The 21,863-nt window shown below is 39.7% G+C and overlaps 1 protein-coding gene across 1 annotated transcript in view; it reads right to left on the bottom strand.

Moving 5' to 3' along the window:
• Positions 1-1,690: 1,690 nt before the first annotated feature.
• Wdhd1 (WD repeat and HMG-box DNA binding protein 1) overlaps positions 1,691-21,863 on the bottom strand; it is a 35,396-nt gene continuing 15,223 nt past the window's right edge. The window contains exons 13-25 of the mRNA XM_028758542.1: positions 21,542-21,783; positions 17,902-18,039; positions 16,335-16,491; positions 12,165-12,279; positions 11,474-11,605; positions 8,939-9,156; positions 8,722-8,837; positions 8,123-8,176; positions 6,345-6,388; positions 5,852-6,022; positions 5,555-5,682; positions 4,380-4,518; positions 1,691-2,544 (exon numbers count right to left, since the gene is read on the bottom strand). Of these exons, the coding sequence (XP_028614375.1) occupies positions 2,353-2,544; positions 4,380-4,518; positions 5,555-5,682; positions 5,852-6,022; positions 6,345-6,388; positions 8,123-8,176; positions 8,722-8,837; positions 8,939-9,156; positions 11,474-11,605; positions 12,165-12,279; positions 16,335-16,491; positions 17,902-18,039; positions 21,542-21,783 (1,846 nt within the window). The 3' untranslated portion in view covers positions 1,691-2,352. The remainder of the gene's footprint in view (positions 2,545-4,379; positions 4,519-5,554; positions 5,683-5,851; positions 6,023-6,344; positions 6,389-8,122; positions 8,177-8,721; positions 8,838-8,938; positions 9,157-11,473; positions 11,606-12,164; positions 12,280-16,334; positions 16,492-17,901; positions 18,040-21,541; positions 21,784-21,863) is intronic.

Genomic DNA, 21,863 nt, shown 5'->3' with positions numbered 1-21,863 from the left:
CATACATATATATATATATATATATAATATTTTTTTTTTAAAGAGCTTTTGTACATCCCCAGTGGTACAAGGTTCCTGAAGATCTGAAATGAAAATATTCTCAAAATATTATAAACCTTTACTGCAAGATCTTGACATTGAAAATAGTTCAAATGTATTCAAAACAGACCTCATGAAGGAGCAAGATGGAGTCAGTGATAGCATATTCTCACAAATAGATAACCTTTGTATAAAACCACGAAGCTCTTTCCTCTCATTTTCATCATGACCCTGTGTGTTGAGTATTGGTTCCAATGCTTTGATTTAATCTGGAATCTGAGTGTCCAAATGCTGAAGGTCCTTGTCCCCAGTTGGTTTTTAATTGATTAATGAAGATGCCAGTGGCCAATGGCTGGGCAAAGGGAGAAAGGGCGGAGCTTTAGATTTGTGCAGACTAGGAACTGGAAAAAAGGATACAGAGAATCATCATGACTCCGGGGAGAAGGGTGGGATGTAAGAGCTGCAGGAGAGAAAGCCAACCAGGCAAGTGAAAATTCCAGTGGGTGGCCACTGGCCACTTCCCTATTGGGCTTTGGGTAACAGAGGAAGGTTTAGGAGTGCCCAGGCTTTGAACTAGCCAAGGTATTTTAAAACTAACTGGGTTATGTGTGCATGATTGTGTCTTCCATTCGAGAATCCAAAGACTTCCCTGGTGGGTGGCTTGAAGTGCACAACCCACCGGGAGCACAAAGTAGTGTAGATAAAATTATCGATACACTTAATGGCACTATTAATCATTTTACAGGGAGTGAAGGCTAGACCATGCCTGCTATTATCTATCTAGCAAGTAGTTAGTGGATCTTCAAGTTTGGAAGTCTGGCTTTGGCGTCTGTACTCCAACTGTGTTGTAACATCTCTCAATTCCAGCTCTGATTTTAAAAAGCAGAAGTGTATCTTTGCAAACTTAATCACTGTAAAATAAGAACTATCATTTGGCTCCATCTAAATTTTCAACTCATTTGGTTCCTTTCAACCTATAAACTACCGCTGATTGTGAGTCACGTCACCACTATTTGTACCCACATCTTTGCTATGTGTTTTTGTTTGTATTAATCTCTGCGTAGAACAGACAAAATGTGGGGCTGAGGAGATGGCTCAGTAGGTATAGCACTCACTATACAAGCCTAAGGACCTGAATCTGAGTCCCTGCAACCCTATAACACTGAGCTCATAGCTCACATCTGCAATCCCAGGGCTCCTACAGTGAGATGGAAGGCAGAGATAGGAGAAGCTCCAGAAGCTAACGAGCCAGTTGCAGACAACAAAGGACAGGCAAGGACTGATACCTAAGCTTGTCCTCTGACCTTCATATGCATGCTATGGCATATGAACCTGCACACACACATACACATACACACACACACACACACACACACACACACACACACACACACACACCGAATAGGCAAAATGCACAAAACAAACTGGCTTTGTAAAATTGCAGTTAGACACATCCCTTTCCTCTAACTGTCTTATCAGGCCTTCCAAGGCTCACTCAGCAACACTGCTGCTGCTGATAAGAAGGGCATCACCCATCAGCACGGATGTCCACACAGTCACAATCTCAAAGTAAGGCCTGCAGCCTTTCTCCACCTCACAAGTGATGTGAAGAGCATGGAAATATGGTGTTAAAACCATAGCAAGACAAATATGCAAATGAGAAAGTTTTATTTATTCAAAAGACCCAGTCTATACAAACATACAAAAAGTAATACACAAAAATGTCCCCAAACACCTAAAATAACATATCTCATTTACAGGATTATTAACACTTTAGGGCCCATATTAAAAACCACAGGCCTGAGGTCAAGTTGACAAGAGAGTAGTCTATGATATCTCACTTGGGAAACTGATGACCATGGCATTTCTAATACAAAACCTAAACAAAGGCAGAAATGCCCTAGAAGGTACTATAATGTGTAGAGGTCTTAAGATTGAGGCTTTTAGTGATTTTTAAAAATAATGGCTTCCCAGGGGATATGGTGTCCCTGGTAGTAACTGCCATCATGACACTTTTGTTCATGGACGGCAGAGTAATCCCCACAGACAGCTTTTACATGTGGTGTTCCTGACAAAGGAAAATCCCTTTTTTGTTTTGGTTTGGTTTTTGTGGCAAAAAGGATGGAACCCAGGGCCTGTGCGTGCCAGGCAAGCACTCCACCACTGAGCTGCACACCTTGCCCCTACACTGCCTTATGAAAACAAAGCTGTCTCTAAACACACTTTTAATCTTAATTCCTTTAAGATTAAAAGAAGTCCAGGATCCATCAGAAGCTGAAGCCAAGTTTCATTATTTCCTGACACTTCCTTCCTTTACTCCTGCTTAAATGCAAAAGCTGACAATTTCTGATTAGTAGAAAGATTTAACGCTTTTTGCTTTTTGGACAGATCCAGATTATCCTTCACTGCTTCCTCCTGGTTCTCTGTCTCACAGGTCTCACGTTTTCGCTTCTTTGCTTCAGCCCCATTGCTGGCAGTTTCTCCCTTGGCCTTGTTAGTCCATGCCTTTGAAAAACAGTGGGATGAGAGGTAAAGAGATTTTTATGCATGAAGAAGAAAAGAATGAAAACTGTCTACTTACTTTCATGGGTAATGCTCTTGTATACAGAACAGTAATTAGCGCTTGAAATTTTAACTTTATTAAAGGTACTAATTGTTAACAAATTTAGATTTCATATTCTTTGGAAATAGTTGCAAAGTAACCATCTGAAGAAGAGATGGATCTCCATAACATTTAAGCAACTTTGAAAACTCAATAGCAAATCCCCAAACAATCAGGTTAAAAATACAAAATAAATTTGAAAGCTATTCTCAAGATATACACAAATGGTCCACGGGGACATGGAAAGGCTCAGTGTCTCTAATCACCAGGCTGTAAGTCAAACTCACTAAGGTAACAGCCGTGTGGGTATGGTGAGGAACACTGGTAATTTTTCACACTTGGGAGGCCGAGACAGAACTATCAAGAGTTCAAGGGCAGTCAGCTACTTAATTAGTTAGATCCTGTCTCAAAACAACAATCATATATACTTGGGGGGTTGAGGGGTAAACCAAAGAAGAAGAGTGTATTTTCCTTGCACACCAAGGACACACATGGTGCACATATATACATGTAGTCAATACACATGCACGGACAGTTGTTGTTGTTTTTTTGGTTTTGAGAGACAAGGTTTCTCTGTGTAGTCCTGGCTGTCCTGGAACTCACTCTGTAGACCAGGCTAGCCTCGAACTCTCAAACTCAGAAATCCGCCTGCCTCTGCCTCCCAAGTGCTGGGATTAAAGGCATGCGCTACCACTGCCCGGCTAGTTGTTTTTTTTTTTTTAATTAAAACAAAACACAATCAACAACTAGGCTCAACACTGTAACCTTAGTACATAGGGGGCAGGCAGAGGCAGGAGGACTGCCCAACGTTTGAGGCCAGCCTTCTTTACATAGTGAGTTCTAAGCCAATCAGGGCTACAGAGCAAGGCCTCATCACAAAACAGAACAATCCCCAAAGCCATAATGATGGGATGGGAACAGAATGGAAGAGTGCTTGCCTAGCATTCACAAAGCCCTACATTCTATACACAGAAATACAAAACTCGCCCAAATTAAAAAACAAAACCCACACAATCACAAGTTTCGTTAAGTTCCTCTTTTATAATAAATTCATTCATGTCTATTTATACAGAAACACAAAAATAAAAAGACTCTAAATGAGGCTGGAAGTGGTTAGCCTAGTTTCTAGTTTTTGGATCACACAATACCCATTACTCATAAAACCCAATCCACTAAAGCCAGTGACTACCCTGGGAGGTGCCTACATTGTACAGCGAGGAAATGAAGTCTGAGGTTTAACTAGCACACTACCCACATTCCTTTCCCTTTCTCCGCAAACATGACAGAGGTTAGCAAGCTCCACATCCTAATATTTGTATGAAAGCCTGAAACAAAGTACCAAAGTTTTCCAACCAAAGGAATTATTCCCATGTAAGTAGACAGCATTATTTTTTTTCTACTTTCATGAACTTGATAGTAGTAGTTTAAAATATAAGTCAAATTAATTTTTCCTTATGAATCCTTTTTTTGCTTTAAGTTCATAACTAAGGCATATTTTATCAGTTCCCTAAGGACACACAGTTACACACAGCTGATTTCTAAAACCATCCATAGGTACTCAGTAACAACCATACTTTGTCAAACTTTGTCTACTTTGTCAAAACTCACCCACATCTAATTTCCTCTTCACCAAGACTTTTTTGATGCATTCAATTTTCCAAAGAAAAGGGCATTTCTATAAGAACTTTTTAAACCTGGGAAGCCCACCAAGATCTTGTCTCAGCATAACAATCCTTACCTTCCTTTCTTCAGCAGACAATACTCTAAATCGTATCATCCCCTCTTTTATTATGTCTGCTTCATCTGAAATGTCAGGGTTGTCGGACAAAATATTACTTCTATTTTCTTCCAGCCACAGCTGGAAGCCGGTCTTTGGTCTAAAATAATAATAACATGAAAAAATTTACGCTGAATACATTATTTAAAGTGTCACATGACATTTCACATTAGTAGCTAGCCACCATACTAATAACCACATTTTCAATACTTATACAAAGTAAGGGAGACACAACTATACTAGCTAATAATATCCATATTACTTTCAACTGCCTGGAGATTGCAGGCTCAGTGAGCTGGAAAAGGATCACTCACCCTTATACCCACAGTGTAGAAATACGAACTCTGCATTTTCAGCTCTTGTGTGTTCACAGGTTCAAGATCTCCAACCTCTCTGAGCCCTCTGGCCTAACAAAATCCCTCTGGCTGTCATTCAAAGGCTCTTGCCATTTAGTAAGCAGCTATGTGAAACCTGGCTGACTTCTCTCTGCCCCTTCCCATCACCTCACCCACTCACTGCTGACCAAGGTTCTTCCTGCACCATTATTTGGGAAAGCACAGACAACACACACTTGTAAAATTGACTCAATTCTATTCTACCTTCTGCACAAACTATGTTTAGGTCATCAGAAGGCTTAATGAAAATATCCAAGTTTCTGAGCACTTGCTGCCATGCATCCTAAATGCTTTACGTATATTACCTCATAGTAAAACCCTATGATTTGGAAATAATTAGCATCTCAACTGATAAATCAGGCAACTGGGGTTCAGAGAGATGAAATAACTTAGTTTAGACGGGAAATAAGAGTAGCATGAGACTGAACAGCTAAGCAGCCTGACACCAGAATCCCTGTTTACTCCACCTGCCTCCTACCATTCAGAAGCTGAAAAGATCCTAAATACTAGCCTGAATGAATGACAAAGGTATTTACAACTAAAATTTTATTTTTAATTAGTTTTGAAGAGAATCTCACTACATACCTCTGGCTGTCCTAGAACTTGCTTTGTAGACCATGCTGGCCTTAAACTCAAAGACAGCCACCTGCTTCTGCCTTCTGAGTGCTGGGATTAAAGGCAAGTCAGCACTCATGGCTGGAACACTGCCATCTCAAACACCAAGCTTCTCTACATGCTCACCTTTGGTTTTCAGAGTTTTGAAGGCACACAGTTGGAGTTTCAGACGATGAACTTTTAGAATTTTCTTTTACTTCCTCAGTCTTATCAGCCTGTGATGTTCTTTTCTGGAAATAGGATGCTGCAGTTGCCTATGAAAACAAACAGATGTGTGAGTCTGGGGAACAAATCTATACATATTTAAAAGGGGGGTTCTGGGCTATACCAAGATAGAATGCACTCCCTTGCTACATAACCAGTGATAACCCAGGCACTTCATCTATCCCAGAACAGAGTGTACGAGGCTCGCCAAAGCAGTACCTGCTTAGACCTTGGCTTGGGAATGAGAGGCTTTATAACTGGAGATTTTTCATTATTTGCTACTCGATTAAAAGAAGTGGACTTTCTGGACGATTTGTTCATATTGTCTAAAATATTAGCTGAGCGTGTTGAATTTGCTGATACGGCTGGCTCTTTGGAATTGACTAGTACCTAAAGAGAAAAGAGAATATTATACATGAAGAAAACAACTCCACTGTGGTATCCCTTTTGGAAATGAATTAATGGAATACAACCCAAATTGAGACTGAAACAAGTTCTCTCAAATACCAGATCCCAAGGACAGACAGGGAGAACCCCTCAAGTCCTCAGCACTGGCTACTCAGAACTGAGTAGGACACAGACGGGAACAGCTACAGCTTCCCCTCTGTCTTCACAATGACCTGTTTTTAATCCCCCAGAGTCTAAGGAGGTCATTTGGTCATCTGGAACAGCTTTGTATGGATAATTTCAAACAGAAAATATCACTGGTTACCTTGAAGGGGTTTACCCGTCCCTGGCTGCTAGAGAAAACGGCACCTATTACAAGAAGAAAACTCAATAGTGGTTTTGCTTTTTAAAATCAAGACAACTTCTGACTTTCACAATACTAAATAGAATATTTTAATCTGTATTATATGAAAACAAAGGTACTTTTTTGTTTTGTTTTGAGACAGGGTTTCTCTGTATAGCCCTGGCTATCCTGGAACTCACTCTGTAGACCAGGTTGGCCTCAAACTCAGAAATCCGCCTGCCTCTGCCTCCCAAGTGCTGGGATTAAAGGCGTGCGCCACCACTGCCCAGCGACATTTTTTTTTTTTTTTTTTGAGACAGGGTCTCACTATGTACATGTGACTGGCCTGGAACTGCTATGTAAACCAGGCTGGCCTCAAACTTACAGAGATTTTCCTGCCTCTGCCTCTCTACTGCTAATATTAAAGATGTGTCCTTCCACACCCAGTACCATGTAACTTTAAAACAAATACAGATGATCTCTTTCCTTCCTCCAAGCCGGAATAATATGAAATGGGAACTGTCTCAACTTGCTGCTGTGAAACATACCAGTGTGTAGACCCCTTCTCCCCTTGACCATGAAACAGTGGAGCTAAGGTTAGAAATGTCCACAATGTGGACACCCATGCCCACCCAGTCAAGGCAACACCCACTAATGCCTCTCTCCCCACTGTCTGACTTTACCCTTCTTCATTCACCTGTCTCTCAATTTAAAAACAGAAACAAAGCAAGCTCTTTGCACTTCCAACTACCATCTTTCCTCACAACCCTACCAAACTTTACAGAAGCCACTGACATCCCTTTCTTCCTTCCCATGCATTTCTCCACATTATGGTATGAGGTCTAACCCTTCTACACAACAGCTGAAGTCCCCAACCCATTTCTATGTAACCAAACGTGATGGCTGCTTTCTGCCCCTTCATTTGAGACCTCTCAATGGCTTTCTATATAGTGGTTTCTTCAATATTTTCTCCTCCTTTGACTTTTCAGACACTACATCCCAGACTTAGCCCTTTCTCTCTGGACCAGTGATCTTTTCCAGTGCTTCTTCTTCTCTTGTACTTGATGCTTAAATGCTGAAAATCCCCTCAGCTAGGGCTCCTGTTCCTTCTTACTTTACAAACTGTAATGAGTGCTTACCATGGTATAAACTGCTCTACTTATGCCAATGGTTTAACATTGATTTTATGAGGTTCAGAAGCAAATACCTAACTATGTAACCTACTTAGCTAATGGTAACTCATCAGCTTCCCCTATGAATCTGCTTTTCTCCAGTGTTTCTGATACTATACTGTTCTTCATTCTGAATCATCTTCCGCCTTAGAAACACCCACTCTATGTTTTCTTTCTACTGTCACTATCTAGCCCAAGCCAAGCTTTTCAGTCTCACTTGTACTGCTTTGGTAGTCTTATTATGTCCATTCCCCCTCAGTATCACGTGCAATGGTGTTGGAACTGCTTAGAACCTACAGCAGCCTCCCAGGGATCTTAGAATGAAGACTGCGATTCTCAACAGTCTGGAAAATCTCTTGTATATCCCTCCAAGACCCTATAGAACTGCTCTCTTTGTGTCCTATATTCTTCTGAAGTCTCCACACATACTGCTTCCTCTGCTTCTGCTCCCAGCCACTACTCCCTTGTGGGCTGACTCATCTTCTAGTCTCTGCTGTCAGCACTCCATAAGAATGCCAGCAGGTACCTATCTTCTGATTGGGTTATGGCCACTGCTATATAAGCTCCAAGTTTACATATATTTCTTACCTGATTTAAGAGCTGGTGTCTCAGGGGAATTTGCACTTTGGAATAAATTCTGCCCTATAATTAAAATAAATAAAACAATGTAAGTGAGGACAATGAAGTTATCCTTAATATTCAACATCTAGACAGCAAAGACACCTTGAAAAAAATAAAGGGAACTTAATTTCTCTTAGATGACCAAAATGGAAAAGGCAATACTAATGATAGCTTTTATTTACTTATGTATTTATTTAATTACTGTTGTCGGGGGTTGGCACTTTGTGTATATAGTGGTCAGAAGACAACTTTGTAGATGGAGTCAGCTCTCTACCTTTTGGTGTGGTCTGTAGGGGGAGCCCAGGTTGCCAGCACTGCACGGCAAGCACCACCATCTACGGAGCCTCCGTATCTTTCACTGTTTTGAAAACATGTCTTAGAGCTGGAGAGATGGCTTAGTGGTTAAGAGTACTGACAGCTCTTCCAGAGGTCCTGAGTTCAATTCCCAGCAACCACATGGTGGCTCACAAGCATCTGTAATGGGATCTGATGCCCTTTCTGGTGTGTCTGATGACAGCCAGTGTACTCATATACATTAAGTAAATAAACAAACAAACATGTCTCACCATAGTTCTGTGGCTTTGGCTTTTCCTCTGACACAGTGTCTTCTCTGTCCTCGGCATCTTCTTCAACTTGACTTCTGACCCGTGGCTGACTCCATTCTGTAGTGGTATGACTGTAACTGATGGGTCATACATAGTATTATACCATAAGAAACAAACGCAAAGACCAACTTCATGTTAAAGACAGTAAGGAAAATTCAAATAATTGATGTTCTTTTACCCAGAATTCAGTTTTTCTCTGAAATCCTCTTCTTTCTCTTCTTCTGTCTGGGTTTCTGCCAATTCAGCTGCCTTTTCTGCAGCAAGTTCACTAAGTTTTTGAGCCAATATTAATTTCCGAGAGCGAGAAGCATATTTAATGGCTAAGTGAACAGCATTTTGAGTCATTAGATCAGCAAGTTCCACACAACGGAATTCTCGTTCCAGTTTACAAGACAGCTAATCAGGGGAGAATCAAAATCAAATCATGTTAAGTCAAACTTTAAAAAAGAAAAGGAAGAGAAAGACTGATAGGACCAGTAAAATGAAAATTTTCCGGGTATACTACCTAACGCTTCTAACATGCACACTGTACATCTACAAAATGGAAAAGTATCTTATAATTAATTTTGTGTTGGCTTGATTAACAGTATTCCTTCATGCCTTAAATGAATAAAATAAAGGTGCATTTACAAATAATAGCTTAGATTCAATGAGATGTGACGTACTTCAGATGTAAAGTGCATGAGAAGTAGGATAGCTATTCAAAACTCAAATGTAATTCTCCTAATTTTTTCTCCAATTGCCACTCATCACAATAAAGCAGGGAATTTTAAAAAGTGAATTAAGACAAAAACTAGTTACTGCTTTGCTCAGAACTAGACAACAAATGCTACTAAGCGAATTTGGATGGGAAAAATAGACATGCTTAAAATTTCATGTATATTGTCTGTGATCCTCAACTACCAGAAATAGCTATACAACTTCTAAATTAACACTTGCACTTTTTATGTCTGTAATATAAAATGAAGGGTGTTCTGGGGCAGGAGGGCTGGCTCAGTGGTTAAGAATGAAGGGCTATCTACCAGCACAGCAAACATGGCTTTGGCAGGCCTTGCCCTTCTCACTTCCCCCTTCCTTGCTAAAACATAAGACTACATTCCTAAAGCTGGCCACCAAGATCTAGTCCTTAATTACTTCATCCTCTTGAGGCTGATAACCAAGGTCCAGCTATCAAAGTATTTAATTCCAGCAATCAAAAGCCCCCTTTGTCACCTAATTTACATGCCCAATCAAAACAAACCAAATTATCCTAACAGGGGTTTCTCTTTTTCTCTTTATAAACTGCCACTTGCCTAAGTCGCTTGTCCTTCCAGGGCAAATATTCCTTCTTCCTCTCCCTTGTTCCTTTTCCTTTCCTCCTCATTCTCTGTCTCCTGTCTCTGTTTCTTATTCCTTGTCCCTTGTCCCTCGTGAGGCAAATAAATCTCCTTTGTGCTGAGAACTTGATCTTAGGGTTTCCTGTGACAATCTTCTTTCAAAGAACATTTGCTGCTCTTGGAGAGGGCCTAGGCTCTATTCCCAGCACCCACACAGTAGCCCTCACTATCCAGAACTCTACTTCCAGGATACCTAATATTCTGGCCTCTGTGGTCACCAGGCACACACATGGTGCACTACGCACATGCAGACAAATATTCATAAAGTAAAAACAAATCTTAAAAAAGAACAGGAGGAGGTGGGAGGAACATTCATTTAATGCATCTTAGAAAATACTCGCTTTTCTCTTTGGTTTGAATTGACAATCCAACACACGACAACTTGAGCTCAAAATAAGTTCTTGCCACTCTGAGGGACAGTAGGGGGTCTTATGACTCACAGTGCAGGACCATTTTGTAATTCACACACCTGACCTATGAGAAAGAAGCTCTATATCTTCACCCAAGACTCCTCCATTATCCAGAAGAAGCACTTCTAAGCAAGGTGGAATGCTGACTCAGAGGGCAGCGTGGTTCTTGCAGTGGGTAGAATGAATTAACAGCCACTTCCCTCAAAGGTCAACAGTACCATCCAGAGGAGAGGGCACAGGATTACATTCCTTTCAATAAACAAAAACTTGAAAGGAGGACAATGAACCTCAAGAGATCCTGCTTCAAAGAGAAATGTAGTGAAGAAGGCAGGGCAGCAAACCCAGCCACTGGTGATGACAAAAGGCTGGGAAATCCAAAAGCCTAAGGACGGTCTCAAAACTCTCCAACTCTGGAGATCTACAACAGCCCACACCTAAACTCTGTGACATAGATGAGCAAGAGTCACAACAATGGCTCTCACTCTTAAAGTCACCTGGAGCATCAGCTGGAGCCCAGTGGGTGGGCACAACACTGGAAAAGCTTACTCCTCACCCACCTACAGCCTTAGCTATAGGGAAATATTTCAAATATTTTAACTGTAACATTAAAAGTGATAAAATTTTTAATTTTATTTTTTAAGAGAAAAAATAAAATTTATGTAACCTAGAAGGTAGAATTTAGTCTTTATTTACATATATTTAAGAAATTCTACCTAGGGCTGGGCATGGTACCGCATGCCTTTACTCACTCGGGATGCAGAGGCAGGCAGATAGATCTCTTTGAGTTCAAGGCCAGCCTGGTTTACACTGCCTGGTTTACAGAGCAAGTTCCAAGATAGACATACAGAAAACCTATCTCAAAAGAAACATTTTTTTCTCAACCTAAGAAAATAATTAAACTTTAATTTTTCAACATATTTTACTCACCGCAAGCATTTTCATTAAGAGTTCCTGCTGCTCTTTTACTGCCTGGTTTTTAATGCTCTCCTCATAATCATAACCATTTTTAGCCAAGTAATCAAGGTAGTTGTGAAACAGAACCGAATGCCAAAACTGTTCCTGGAAAATGGACAAAAATACATAAAACTGAACAGTCCCTTAATACTGGGTAAGTGTTAAGTGTACCTTAAGATACCAGCTTTGAAATATTTTCTGAAACCCTCTTTTCTATATCTTACTTTACACTTCCAATGTCAATGTGCTATAGTAGCTTGGCTTTATGTTCTAGCCTTTAAAAAAAGGTGTTTACGTGTATGTGTATAGCATTTTTATTTCCTATATGATTAGTCCTCAGAGGACTTTGTGAACCAGTTCTGTAGATGATTTGCTTCCAAACTAGCATAACTAATTGCAAGGTTTCAAATGCCTTTTAAAACAACAGGTCTAGGTCTAGAGTAGGACGAGGTTATGGTCGGTGTAGGGTCAGATAAGCCCTCTACAGTAAGCCCTGGAAGCTGTGACGGCAACCACATGAGATGGGCTTGTGATCAAAGGGCCCCACTGCATTACTTATTTAATCATAGTGTAGTAATATCCAACACTGACATTGTGATGATCTGAAATCTTCTGTGTAATAGGAATTTACTACCAAATTTAGAGTATTAAAGCATCTACATACCTCCATTTGGCCTTTCTCTGTTGAAGTCTGACAGTAAGGAAGCTTAAAAGATAATATAGCTACAGCAGGTCGTGGAAGGGTGGGAGGAAACCGAGAACCTTTACAAGGGATGCACCTGTCAGTTTAAAAAAAAAGTCCCACACTAAAGACCTTACAATATCACAAAAACTGCTAAAATAAAACTTTTCCACAAATTAGGAACTATGAACAGTAATACTATTCTAATAGTCCTTTGGGTTTGCAACATTTTATAAAAAACAATCCCAGTAAGTAATATTAAATGCTCACCAGAGAAATGAAAAAGCAGCCACATCCACAAATACTGTTCACATGATATATGCCCCTTTGTCATGAGATGTGAACCTTTCCTTTATTGTGTGATAATACAATAAAAACGCAAGTTTAAGCTAGCTGTGGTGGCACGCGACTTTAATCCCAGCAGTCAGGAGGCAGACGCAGGTGGATCTCTTTGAGTTCAAAGTCAGCCAAGTCTACAAAGTGAGTTACAGAACAGAGAAACCCTGTCTCAAGAAAACAAAGAAACAAACCAAAACCTCACACCACCAAAACACCACAAGTATGGTTTTAAAGTTCTAATATTTTGGAACATATTTTGGAACATATGATCTTATTTTCTTCTCTTCCATAGTTTTATAGAGGCCATGGCACAGAGCATGAGATAGGAGCATGAATATTTCAAATGTGAAAATTTTGCTGTGGTAACTGGTACTCACTTACTCACTAGCACCAGATTGCTACTTGGTGAATGAACAAGACAGATTATGTGCATTCACAGCGAGGAAAAGAACACACATATGTGCCACTAACCATGTGCATTTGTGGAGGGAATGAACACACATATATATGTGCCCCCAACAAGCAAGAACACTAGTGTCTGTCTCAGCATTCCGCCTATAAAGTAACTAGTCTTTTGTTTAACCTTTCCCAGCTCAAATACTTTACTGATTTCATCAAAAATTAAAAAGATATGATGAAGATTTTATTAAAAATCACTTTCCAAGTCATTATACAGGACACTAATATTTCTTATATTCTTAGCTTTTTTTTTTTTCCTTTGAGACAGAGTTTCTCTGTGTAGCCCTGGATGTCCTGGAACTCACTCTGCAGACCAGGCTGGCCTCAAACTCAGAAATCCTCCTGCCTCTGCCTCCCAAGTGCTAGGATTAAAGGCGTGCGCCACCACCGCCCGGCATGTTCTTAGCTTTAAAGGCTTTTCCTTATGGAGTAATTGTGGTGGGGGAGCAACGACACATTTTGGCTACTAATTTAGTAGGGTTTGTCTATGAGTGTTTAAACTATTTGGAGTAGAAAACGTGAAAGGGTGAACCATGTTACTAAGGAGACAAAGTTACTTCAATTGTCTTTCAAACTTATCACAAAACTTGTTATTAGATTAAACGAAGATCTGAAAAAAAAAAAAAAAGCCTGTAGAAAATAGGTCAATGTATAGATTAACCTTCTGCAGTAGGCATGGTTTACTTTCTGCCCTGAGTTGGCCAGACTCTCTACTATCTCCTTGGTCTACAAATCGAGTTCCAGAACAGCCAAGACCACACAGTGAGACCCTGTCTCAAAAACAAAAAAAAAAAACAAAAACAAAACAAAAAAAAACACACACACACAAATCAGTATTTACAAAGTCATTTCGCTTTCCCAGAAATTCTGAGATGGGCACTTTCTGTCCTGACATTGAGGAGAAGGCACAAAGTCTAAACAGCAGGACCTGGCTACACAGCAGGACTCAGGCACTGAGCTATGGACCCGACACCTCACCACCTTTCAGAGTAACACAGCCCACCTCACCCTTACACAAACACCAAGAGCAAACAGAAGCCTTGAGAAGTTCTAAACTTTCCCAAGGAAGGACGGATAAGTTTCATTAAACACAGCAGTAGACTACTGAAGAAAGTTGTAGGCTTTCTTCCCTGGTCTTTAGTTATCTCTAGCCACACAAAGGAAATCAATCATCTCTAAGTGTGTGTAAATAAACAGTACAACACAGACAGACATGGAGGTACACAGCTCTTAGGAGGTGGTACACAGTCTCTGCACTAGGGAGACTGAGACATAAGATTATGAATTTGAAGCCAGACAGGCTCAAATCCTTAAGAAGCTCTCAAAAGGAGGAGGAAGAGGAAGAAGTAATGACTGAGTAGCAGTTTTCAACCTCTGAAAAAAAAACTTCATTTATTTAGAATAAAGTCAAAAAAAGCATGGAAACACCCTATCTCAATGCACAAAACTAAATACAACTTTATTTTCATCTTCACTTTCTGTTTTTGAGCCATAGTCACAATGGATAGAACAGGCTGGCCTTGAAGTCCCAATTCTCCTCCTCCAATTTCACCACATGTGGTAGAAACACATTTTCATAATCAGACTTTTAGCCCCATGACCCCTTGGTTTTTTGAGACAAAGTTTCTCTGTGTAGCCCTGGCTGTCCTGGAACTCACTCTGTAGACCAGGCCCACTTTAGACTCAAGAGATAAAGATGTGTGCACCATCACTACCAGGCTAATTTGATTGTTTGTTTTTGAGATTTATTCATTTTGTATATCTAAGTATCATGTGCACCACATCCATGCCTCAAACCCATGAAGTTTAGAAGAAGGTCCTATGGAAATGGAGGGTGTGAGCCACTATGTAAGTGTGTACTGGGAATCAAATACAGTTTCTCTGCAAAAGCCACAAGTGGTCTTAACTGCTGAGCCATTTCTACAGACCCCCATAAGCAGACTTCTTAGCATCTCAGTGTCTCAAATGTGTACTGTGTAAGTCCATCCTAAATGTACTCGCACAAACCTTCAATTCTAGCACTCAGGGAAGTGGAAATCAGGGGTTCAAGGCTATTCGTGATTACATAGTTGAGTTTAGCCCAGATTGGGCTATATAAGACTCAATTTCAAGAAACTTAAAATAATTTTTAAATTAAAAAAAGTTATTTTTAACTTTGAATATGTCTGAGTGTAGATTTGTGCAAGTATGAAAGGTGCCCAAGGAGGCTAGAGAACTGCACTGGATCTCCTGGAGCTAGAGCTAGACCTGTGAACTGCACAACTTTACTCCTAGTACTTGGAGGGCAAAACAGGTGGATCTGTGAGTTTGAGGGCAGCCTGGTCTACATATTAGACAGATTCAAATATTAAGATAAAACATTTAATAACAAAGTGAGTCATCTTGAGTAAGCACTAGAGAGGGTTCATGGGTTCAAACTATAACCCACTATTGATATAATAAAGATTCTTTTGTTCAAACTATTAAATAACTTGATTTCTAGAATTAGAAATGAAAGATATTTCTGAAGATAGCCATAAATCCTAACACTGATTAAGGCGTTGACTAATTTAGTCTCAAAAACAAAACAAAACAAAAAGTAGTCACATTCTGTAACCCTGGTTGAGCCACAGCTTGCTTAGGAAACTAACCTCAAACATGGAGACCCACCAGCTTCTGCCCTGAGTGCTGTGCCACCACATTCAGAAGGTTTTTCTTTAAAAAATAAAAATAATATTTTTCCCTGTACTGTAGAAGGAATTCAGGATTGCCTGCATATTAAGCAAGCACTACCACTAAGCCATAGCCCCAGCCAACTAATATAGTTTACAATACCTAATATATTAACAATGGAATTCTGCAGATTCTATAAAGGCAAACATGGAAATAAGTATTAAAACCTTTATGGCTTTCTACTAAATTCAATTTTACATTGTCTAAAAAAGACTATATTTTCTTTCCTCAGTCCCCATAATGCCAACTACCACCTCCCTAAACATTCCTGCTTGTGCCTTATAATCTGCCTAGAGATGCCAGGAACAGAATTTCTGTTACCTTATTCTGTCTCTAGAGATACCCTATTCTGGATATTTTCATAAATGGAATCATATAATATATAGTCCTTTGATTTCTTTTAATAGTATAATGTTTCAAGGTTCATTTGTATTATAAGCATGTATCAGTAATTTATACCTTTCCATAGCCCAATAATACAGATAGACCACATTTTAATTTTCCCTTCACTAGTTGGCAGAAGATGAAAAGCAAATAAATATAGAGTCTCATACAAAGAGGAAGCCTGGAATACTGGTACAAAATCTTATCTCAACCTCTGTCCCTGAATTAACCAACTTTCTACACTTTGTGATGGCTCACCTTAGCTGCTGGGGATTTTCATGGATACCAACCACCCAGTAGTGATCAGATTTTCCTTTGCAGTGCTCTCTTATGTTACATATAGGAGTCCATGTATTCCCGAGCCCTCTGTTAAGCATTCGAACACAGCCTTCGGAATCCACGTAACAGGGAGTACCTAAACATCCAGAACAAAAAAATCAACTGAAAATGTACTATTAAATAAGTACATACCAACGATTCAACTTTAATTTCAAAAGCTAAAGTGGGGGGGGGGGATAATTCAGAGTTGCTTTCTGTAAAATTCATTTCTACAGAGACCCAAATGAAGAAAAAACTCTGAATCTGACTTAAATTTACTAAAAGGAAACACACACACACACACACACACACACACACTAATCTCCTCCAGTTTTAGTGAAAGTTATGCCCCCTGCTGGAATATAACAGTAATTTTTAAAAGCCCATTTAACTTTTTTAAAAAGTTTAAACATATATACAGAAATGTAACTTTTAATCTCATTGTAGTACTTTTTAACAAGAAATTTTAGCATTTAATCCAATATAGCCAAAATACGAATTAAACATTTATGTAGTCAATGTAAACTAATAACTGAGATTCTTTTTATATTGTTTTTTTTCAATATTGTCTTTCAAATTCAGCATTCTGTATTTATAGCATATCTCAATTAGGACTGGCCACATTTCAAGTAGATTGGGCACAATTTCAGAAACTTCTTAACATATATAGAATTAACCAGAAAAGACATAAATTTAGTAATGACTTGTATCTCTTCATTGCTATATAATAAAAAATATTAGAAAAATATATTTTCAGCCGGGCAGTGGTGGCGCACGCCTTTAATCCCAGTACTTGGAAGGCAGAGGCAGGAGGATTTCTGAGTTTGAGGCCAGCCTGGTCTACAGAATGAGTTCCAGAACAGCCCAGGCTATAAAGAGAAACCCTGTCTCGAAAAACCAAAAAAAACAAAACCAGTACACGTACACACACACACACACATATATTTTCTGGGGTTGGAGAAGTGGCTCAGTGGTTAAGAGAACTCGCTATTCTTACAGAGGACTACAGTTTAGTTCACAGAACACACAGAGGTGGCTCACAACCACCTGTTAACTACAACTCCAGAGGATCCAATGTCCTCTTCTGGACTTTTGGGTACACACATATACATAATTGATCTTTTTTTTTTTTTTTTCTTTCGAGACAGGGTTTCTCTGTGTAGCCCTGGCTGTCCTGGAACTCACTCTGTAGACCAGGCTGGCCTCAAACTCAGAAATCCGCCTGCCTCTGCCTCCCAAGTGCTGGGATTAAAGGCGTGTGCCACCACCGCCCACACATATACATAATTAAATAAAAAATAATAAAAATATAATTTTCTTTGTAAGCTTTCTCACCAGAGTTCTCATGAATAGTGAAACAATTATTATTCTGCCTAACAACTGAAGTTTTGATTCATATTAAAATTAAAAATTTAAATATAGAATATTTTTAAATCAATTAAGACTAAGATAATGAGATTATTTTCTTGAAATATGTCTTTAATATAAAGAAAGAAAATTATCTTGCCTTCAGCAGAAAATCCCAGCCATGTAAGGTAGGATTTCCTTGTAAGAGGAAGAGGGTCACCATGCAAAACCTGTTTTTTCTTTCGCCCCAGCTCTAGCAGTTGAACTCCAAGGCACTGATCTCCATCAAACCCTGTACCTAGAGAAATGTACATATATATCAGGCACCAGAGGTTATTCAGCCATAATCAAATCTAAATTATTTTCTGTGAATTAACTTTGTGACACTTTTTTTTTGGGGGGGGAGGGGTGTCTTGAGACAGAGTTTCTCTAAGTTGCCCTGTCTTTCCTAGCACTCAATCTGTAGACCAGAGAGCTCAGAGATCCACCTACCTGTTTCCCAAGTGCCAGGATTAAAGTCATCTAGTACCACAGCTCACGACACATTCTTAAAACAGCACCATTTTCATGGTTAACCCATATGACAATCTTTTCAATACATTAGTATTACATTGAACATTTCTGGAGACCATAGTTGGTACCATTCCCCTGTTATGATCTTAGTCTAAAGGGAACTGAGCAACATGTGCCCGTCACTTTCTGCTTCTTGATTGTGAATATAATAATGACCAGCTAGTTTAATAAGCCCAACTGCCTTCACATCCCCACCACAATGGACTGTGCCAGAATTCAGCCTCCAGTTAGCTGTAACAAGTACTATGGAGACAGGGTTTCTCTGCATAGCCTTGGCTGTCCTGGGACTTTCTCTATAGACCAAACTGGTTCTGAACTCTGTCTCCTGAGTGTTGGGTTTAAAGGCTACCGCTGCCACCACCTGGCTCAGTACTTTACAACAGAAAGAAAAACTAAAACAGGGCTATTCAGAAATGGTTGGATACTCTGTCATAATCCCAAACCAAAATTCATTCACCGTATTTTATGAGACAAATAGCAGGTTTTACCATCAAACATCTCGACACAGTCCAATCCCTATTTGATTCTTACTTGCTGAGGAATGATGTAGGAAAATATTGTCTGTTTCCAATAATTAAACCACTATGTTTCTTTAAGAGTAGAAAACTTCCAGTGTACAATAAATACACTGCACTCATAACACATACATTTTAGTCAGGCTGGTTCAGATGGTGCTTTTTGGTGCTCAGTGGTGGGATGGCAGGCCAGTTTGAAGTGTACATTTGGGCATTCAGAACCCAGGCTGCAGTGAAGTCACATCAACAGAGACAAGCACTGCTACAAACACTACAGACTTGGTGCACACTTAATTTTAAATTAATTTTTGGTTGCATTTAGAAGGCTTTACTGTTGCTATTTTGTGTGTGTGTGTGTATGTGTGTGTGTGTGTGTGTGTGACCCATATAACCTCATATGGGCCTGTATTTAAAAGGATGGATGCAATGAAAGAGGAACAGCTAGTAGAAAGGTCCTAAGACAGAAATAAGGACAAAGTGATCACAGAACGGAGTGACCAGTGGTAGGAGACAATGGTAAGGCATGAAGCTGAAGAAAGAGATGAAGTTCAGATCCTGCTGGGCCAGTAAAACTCCTTGTTATGGCAAGTAGTTTGTTATTCTAAAAATGAACTCAGAGAAATCTAAGCAGAAAAGAGAGATGATCTAGACTTTTACAAGATCATCCAGGCAACTCTGCACAGAATAAACTGTAATACGCAGAAGTTAAGGGCTGATGGACTAGTAGAGACTGCTATGACCAGCACTGCAACATGACATGGCTGGGCGTTAGTTTATGAAATGAAATGAGGCAGACTTGAAATGGGCTACTCCACAGAACAAAACATGTTCTGACTCTACTGATGGAGTTCATGTGGCTGATAGCTGTATGGCTGAGCATATGAACTGTTAATAGACAAAAAAGTAAATGAGTTCAAAAGGCCAGTTAAACGTAACACACAGATTTCAAATGAATAACCAGATATAAAAGTACAGAGTTATGATTATGAAATAGAGCTGGTATACCAATGTAGAAGACAGACAGACATATTTAAGGTCACATTTTAAAATGAAATCCCCTAAAGAAGTTTCTCAAACTGTTTTGAGGTGTTTCTTTGTTCGTTCTTAGACAGGGTCTCACCATATCGTTCTGACTGACCTGAAACTTTTCTGTAGACTACGGTGGCCTTGAAAACAGGAGATCTATCAGCCCCTCCCTCCCAAGTGCTGGAATTAAAGCTGTACACCACCACACCTGGCTTTTGAACCATATTTTTGACATGAGTCATGATTATCAATTTGGAGTTGCAAGCAACATTTTTAAAAGGTGAAATCAAACAGTATATATTGTCCATGACACTTTTGATTCAGTTACATTTGCAGATATGTACAAAATGGCAATGAAAAAAAATCTAGTTTTTATTGTAGTTATGACTACAATAACAGACTATAAGGTTCTGACCTTTGGAGAGTACCAGGAAGACGAGGCTAACTACAACCAAAAGCAAGCACAGGAGGGGCCAAAGGAGAAAAAGTTGTCAGTAAGCAAAACAGTTGGACAAGAATGTCACGGAAGCCAAGAGAGGACAGTACTTCCACTAGTGTTTATAAAGGAGTTTCTGAGTGAGATCTCGAAACTTTTTTTTTGTTTTTTTGTTTTGTTTTTCGAGACAGGGTTTCTCTGTGTAGCCTTGGCTGTCCTGGAACTCACTCTGTAGACCAGGCTGGCCTTGAACTCAGAAATCCGCCTGCCTCTGCCTCCCAAGTGCTGGGATTAAAGGCGTGCGCCATCACTGCCCAGCTGATGCCAAATCTTTTAAGTTTAGATTCCATTTTAGAGAACCTGACCTAAGTTTGAACTCAGGTAAACTAACAGGCCAGTACCTAACGTTAGTTTCCAAGTAGTGCCCCAACAAAACCCAAGCCTAGCTCCAGTCTCTAAGCTAATCCCCAACAAGACCAAAGTTTCCAGATTACACCCTCAACAAGACTAGTATCTCCAGGTTATTCCCCTAACAATCCTGCACCCCAGGTTACAAGTCCACCTCCTGCCTAATGATCACCAATGCAGAGGGGAGCAGAAGTTAAGTTTATGATATGACTCCCAGCACCAGCCAATTATGTTAAAGGCCACAGTAGGTTTCCAATTAGATGCTTGCACATGTACTCCCTGCTTGCTGCTTACTATAAAGCCTTGCCCTGATAGATATTCGGGGCTCCCTCACCACCAAAACTGTCCTGTGTGACAGTGGTGAGCTGGGGGTGGGGGTGGGGGCTGAGCTAGCTTGAATAGAATAAAGATCCTGATGTGAGTTACATCAGATCAGCTCCTGTCTGTTTTTTGGAGATCACTAACATTTCCCTGGCATTACACTTCCAACCTCTGAAAGTCACTCCTAGCTGTTTTGGTCCTTTGCACTTCAAGTTGTAAGTTATTTCTGAGGTATTTAAACTGAACAATGTACTCGCCAAAAGATAAACTTTACACAAGCAAATAGCCAAATTTTACCTTTGAATTCCCTCAGTAGTAGTCTATACAGTGGAGCATCCTTATTTTTCTTGTTTAGCAATATTGCAACATTTTCTGAAGTCAAAGACTACAATGATGAAAATACTTAGTAAATGCAAAAGGAGGTATACAATCCAAAACAAATGAAGTATAACAACAACAACAATTCAAATAGTTTCATTTTACCAAAGTTAAGGTACCATATAAGACAAGGAAAAACCTACCTCTATGATAAACAATGCAAAGCTGTTCCCCGTGACCCGCCATTGAGACCACAGGTCCCGGAAGGCAGAAGACTTCTTTCTGAACACCTCCAATAGTAAACAATCGGAGGAGCAAGGCAGTAGTAGCAGCAGCAGCCCATCCTAGACCGAGACATATGGCTTCGATGTCCTCATTCTGAGGCATATCTACTATCCACTCTTTGCTTGAATCCCAAGAACTGAAGTGCAAGCAGTGAAGCTTGCTAAAAAAAATAAAACAAGACAGAAATGACCAAATTCTTATGTGATCTTTTTTCCCTTCCCTGAAATAGGATTTCTCTGT

Source organism: Grammomys surdaster, unplaced genomic scaffold (genome assembly GCF_004785775.1).
Source record: "Grammomys surdaster isolate TR1022 unplaced genomic scaffold, NIH_TR_1.0 126198, whole genome shotgun sequence".
NCBI classification, from domain to species: Eukaryota; Metazoa; Chordata; class Mammalia; order Rodentia; family Muridae; genus Grammomys; species Grammomys surdaster.
The sequence above is the reverse complement of the archived record's forward strand: the minus strand, read 5'-3'. Positions and strand labels throughout refer to the sequence as shown.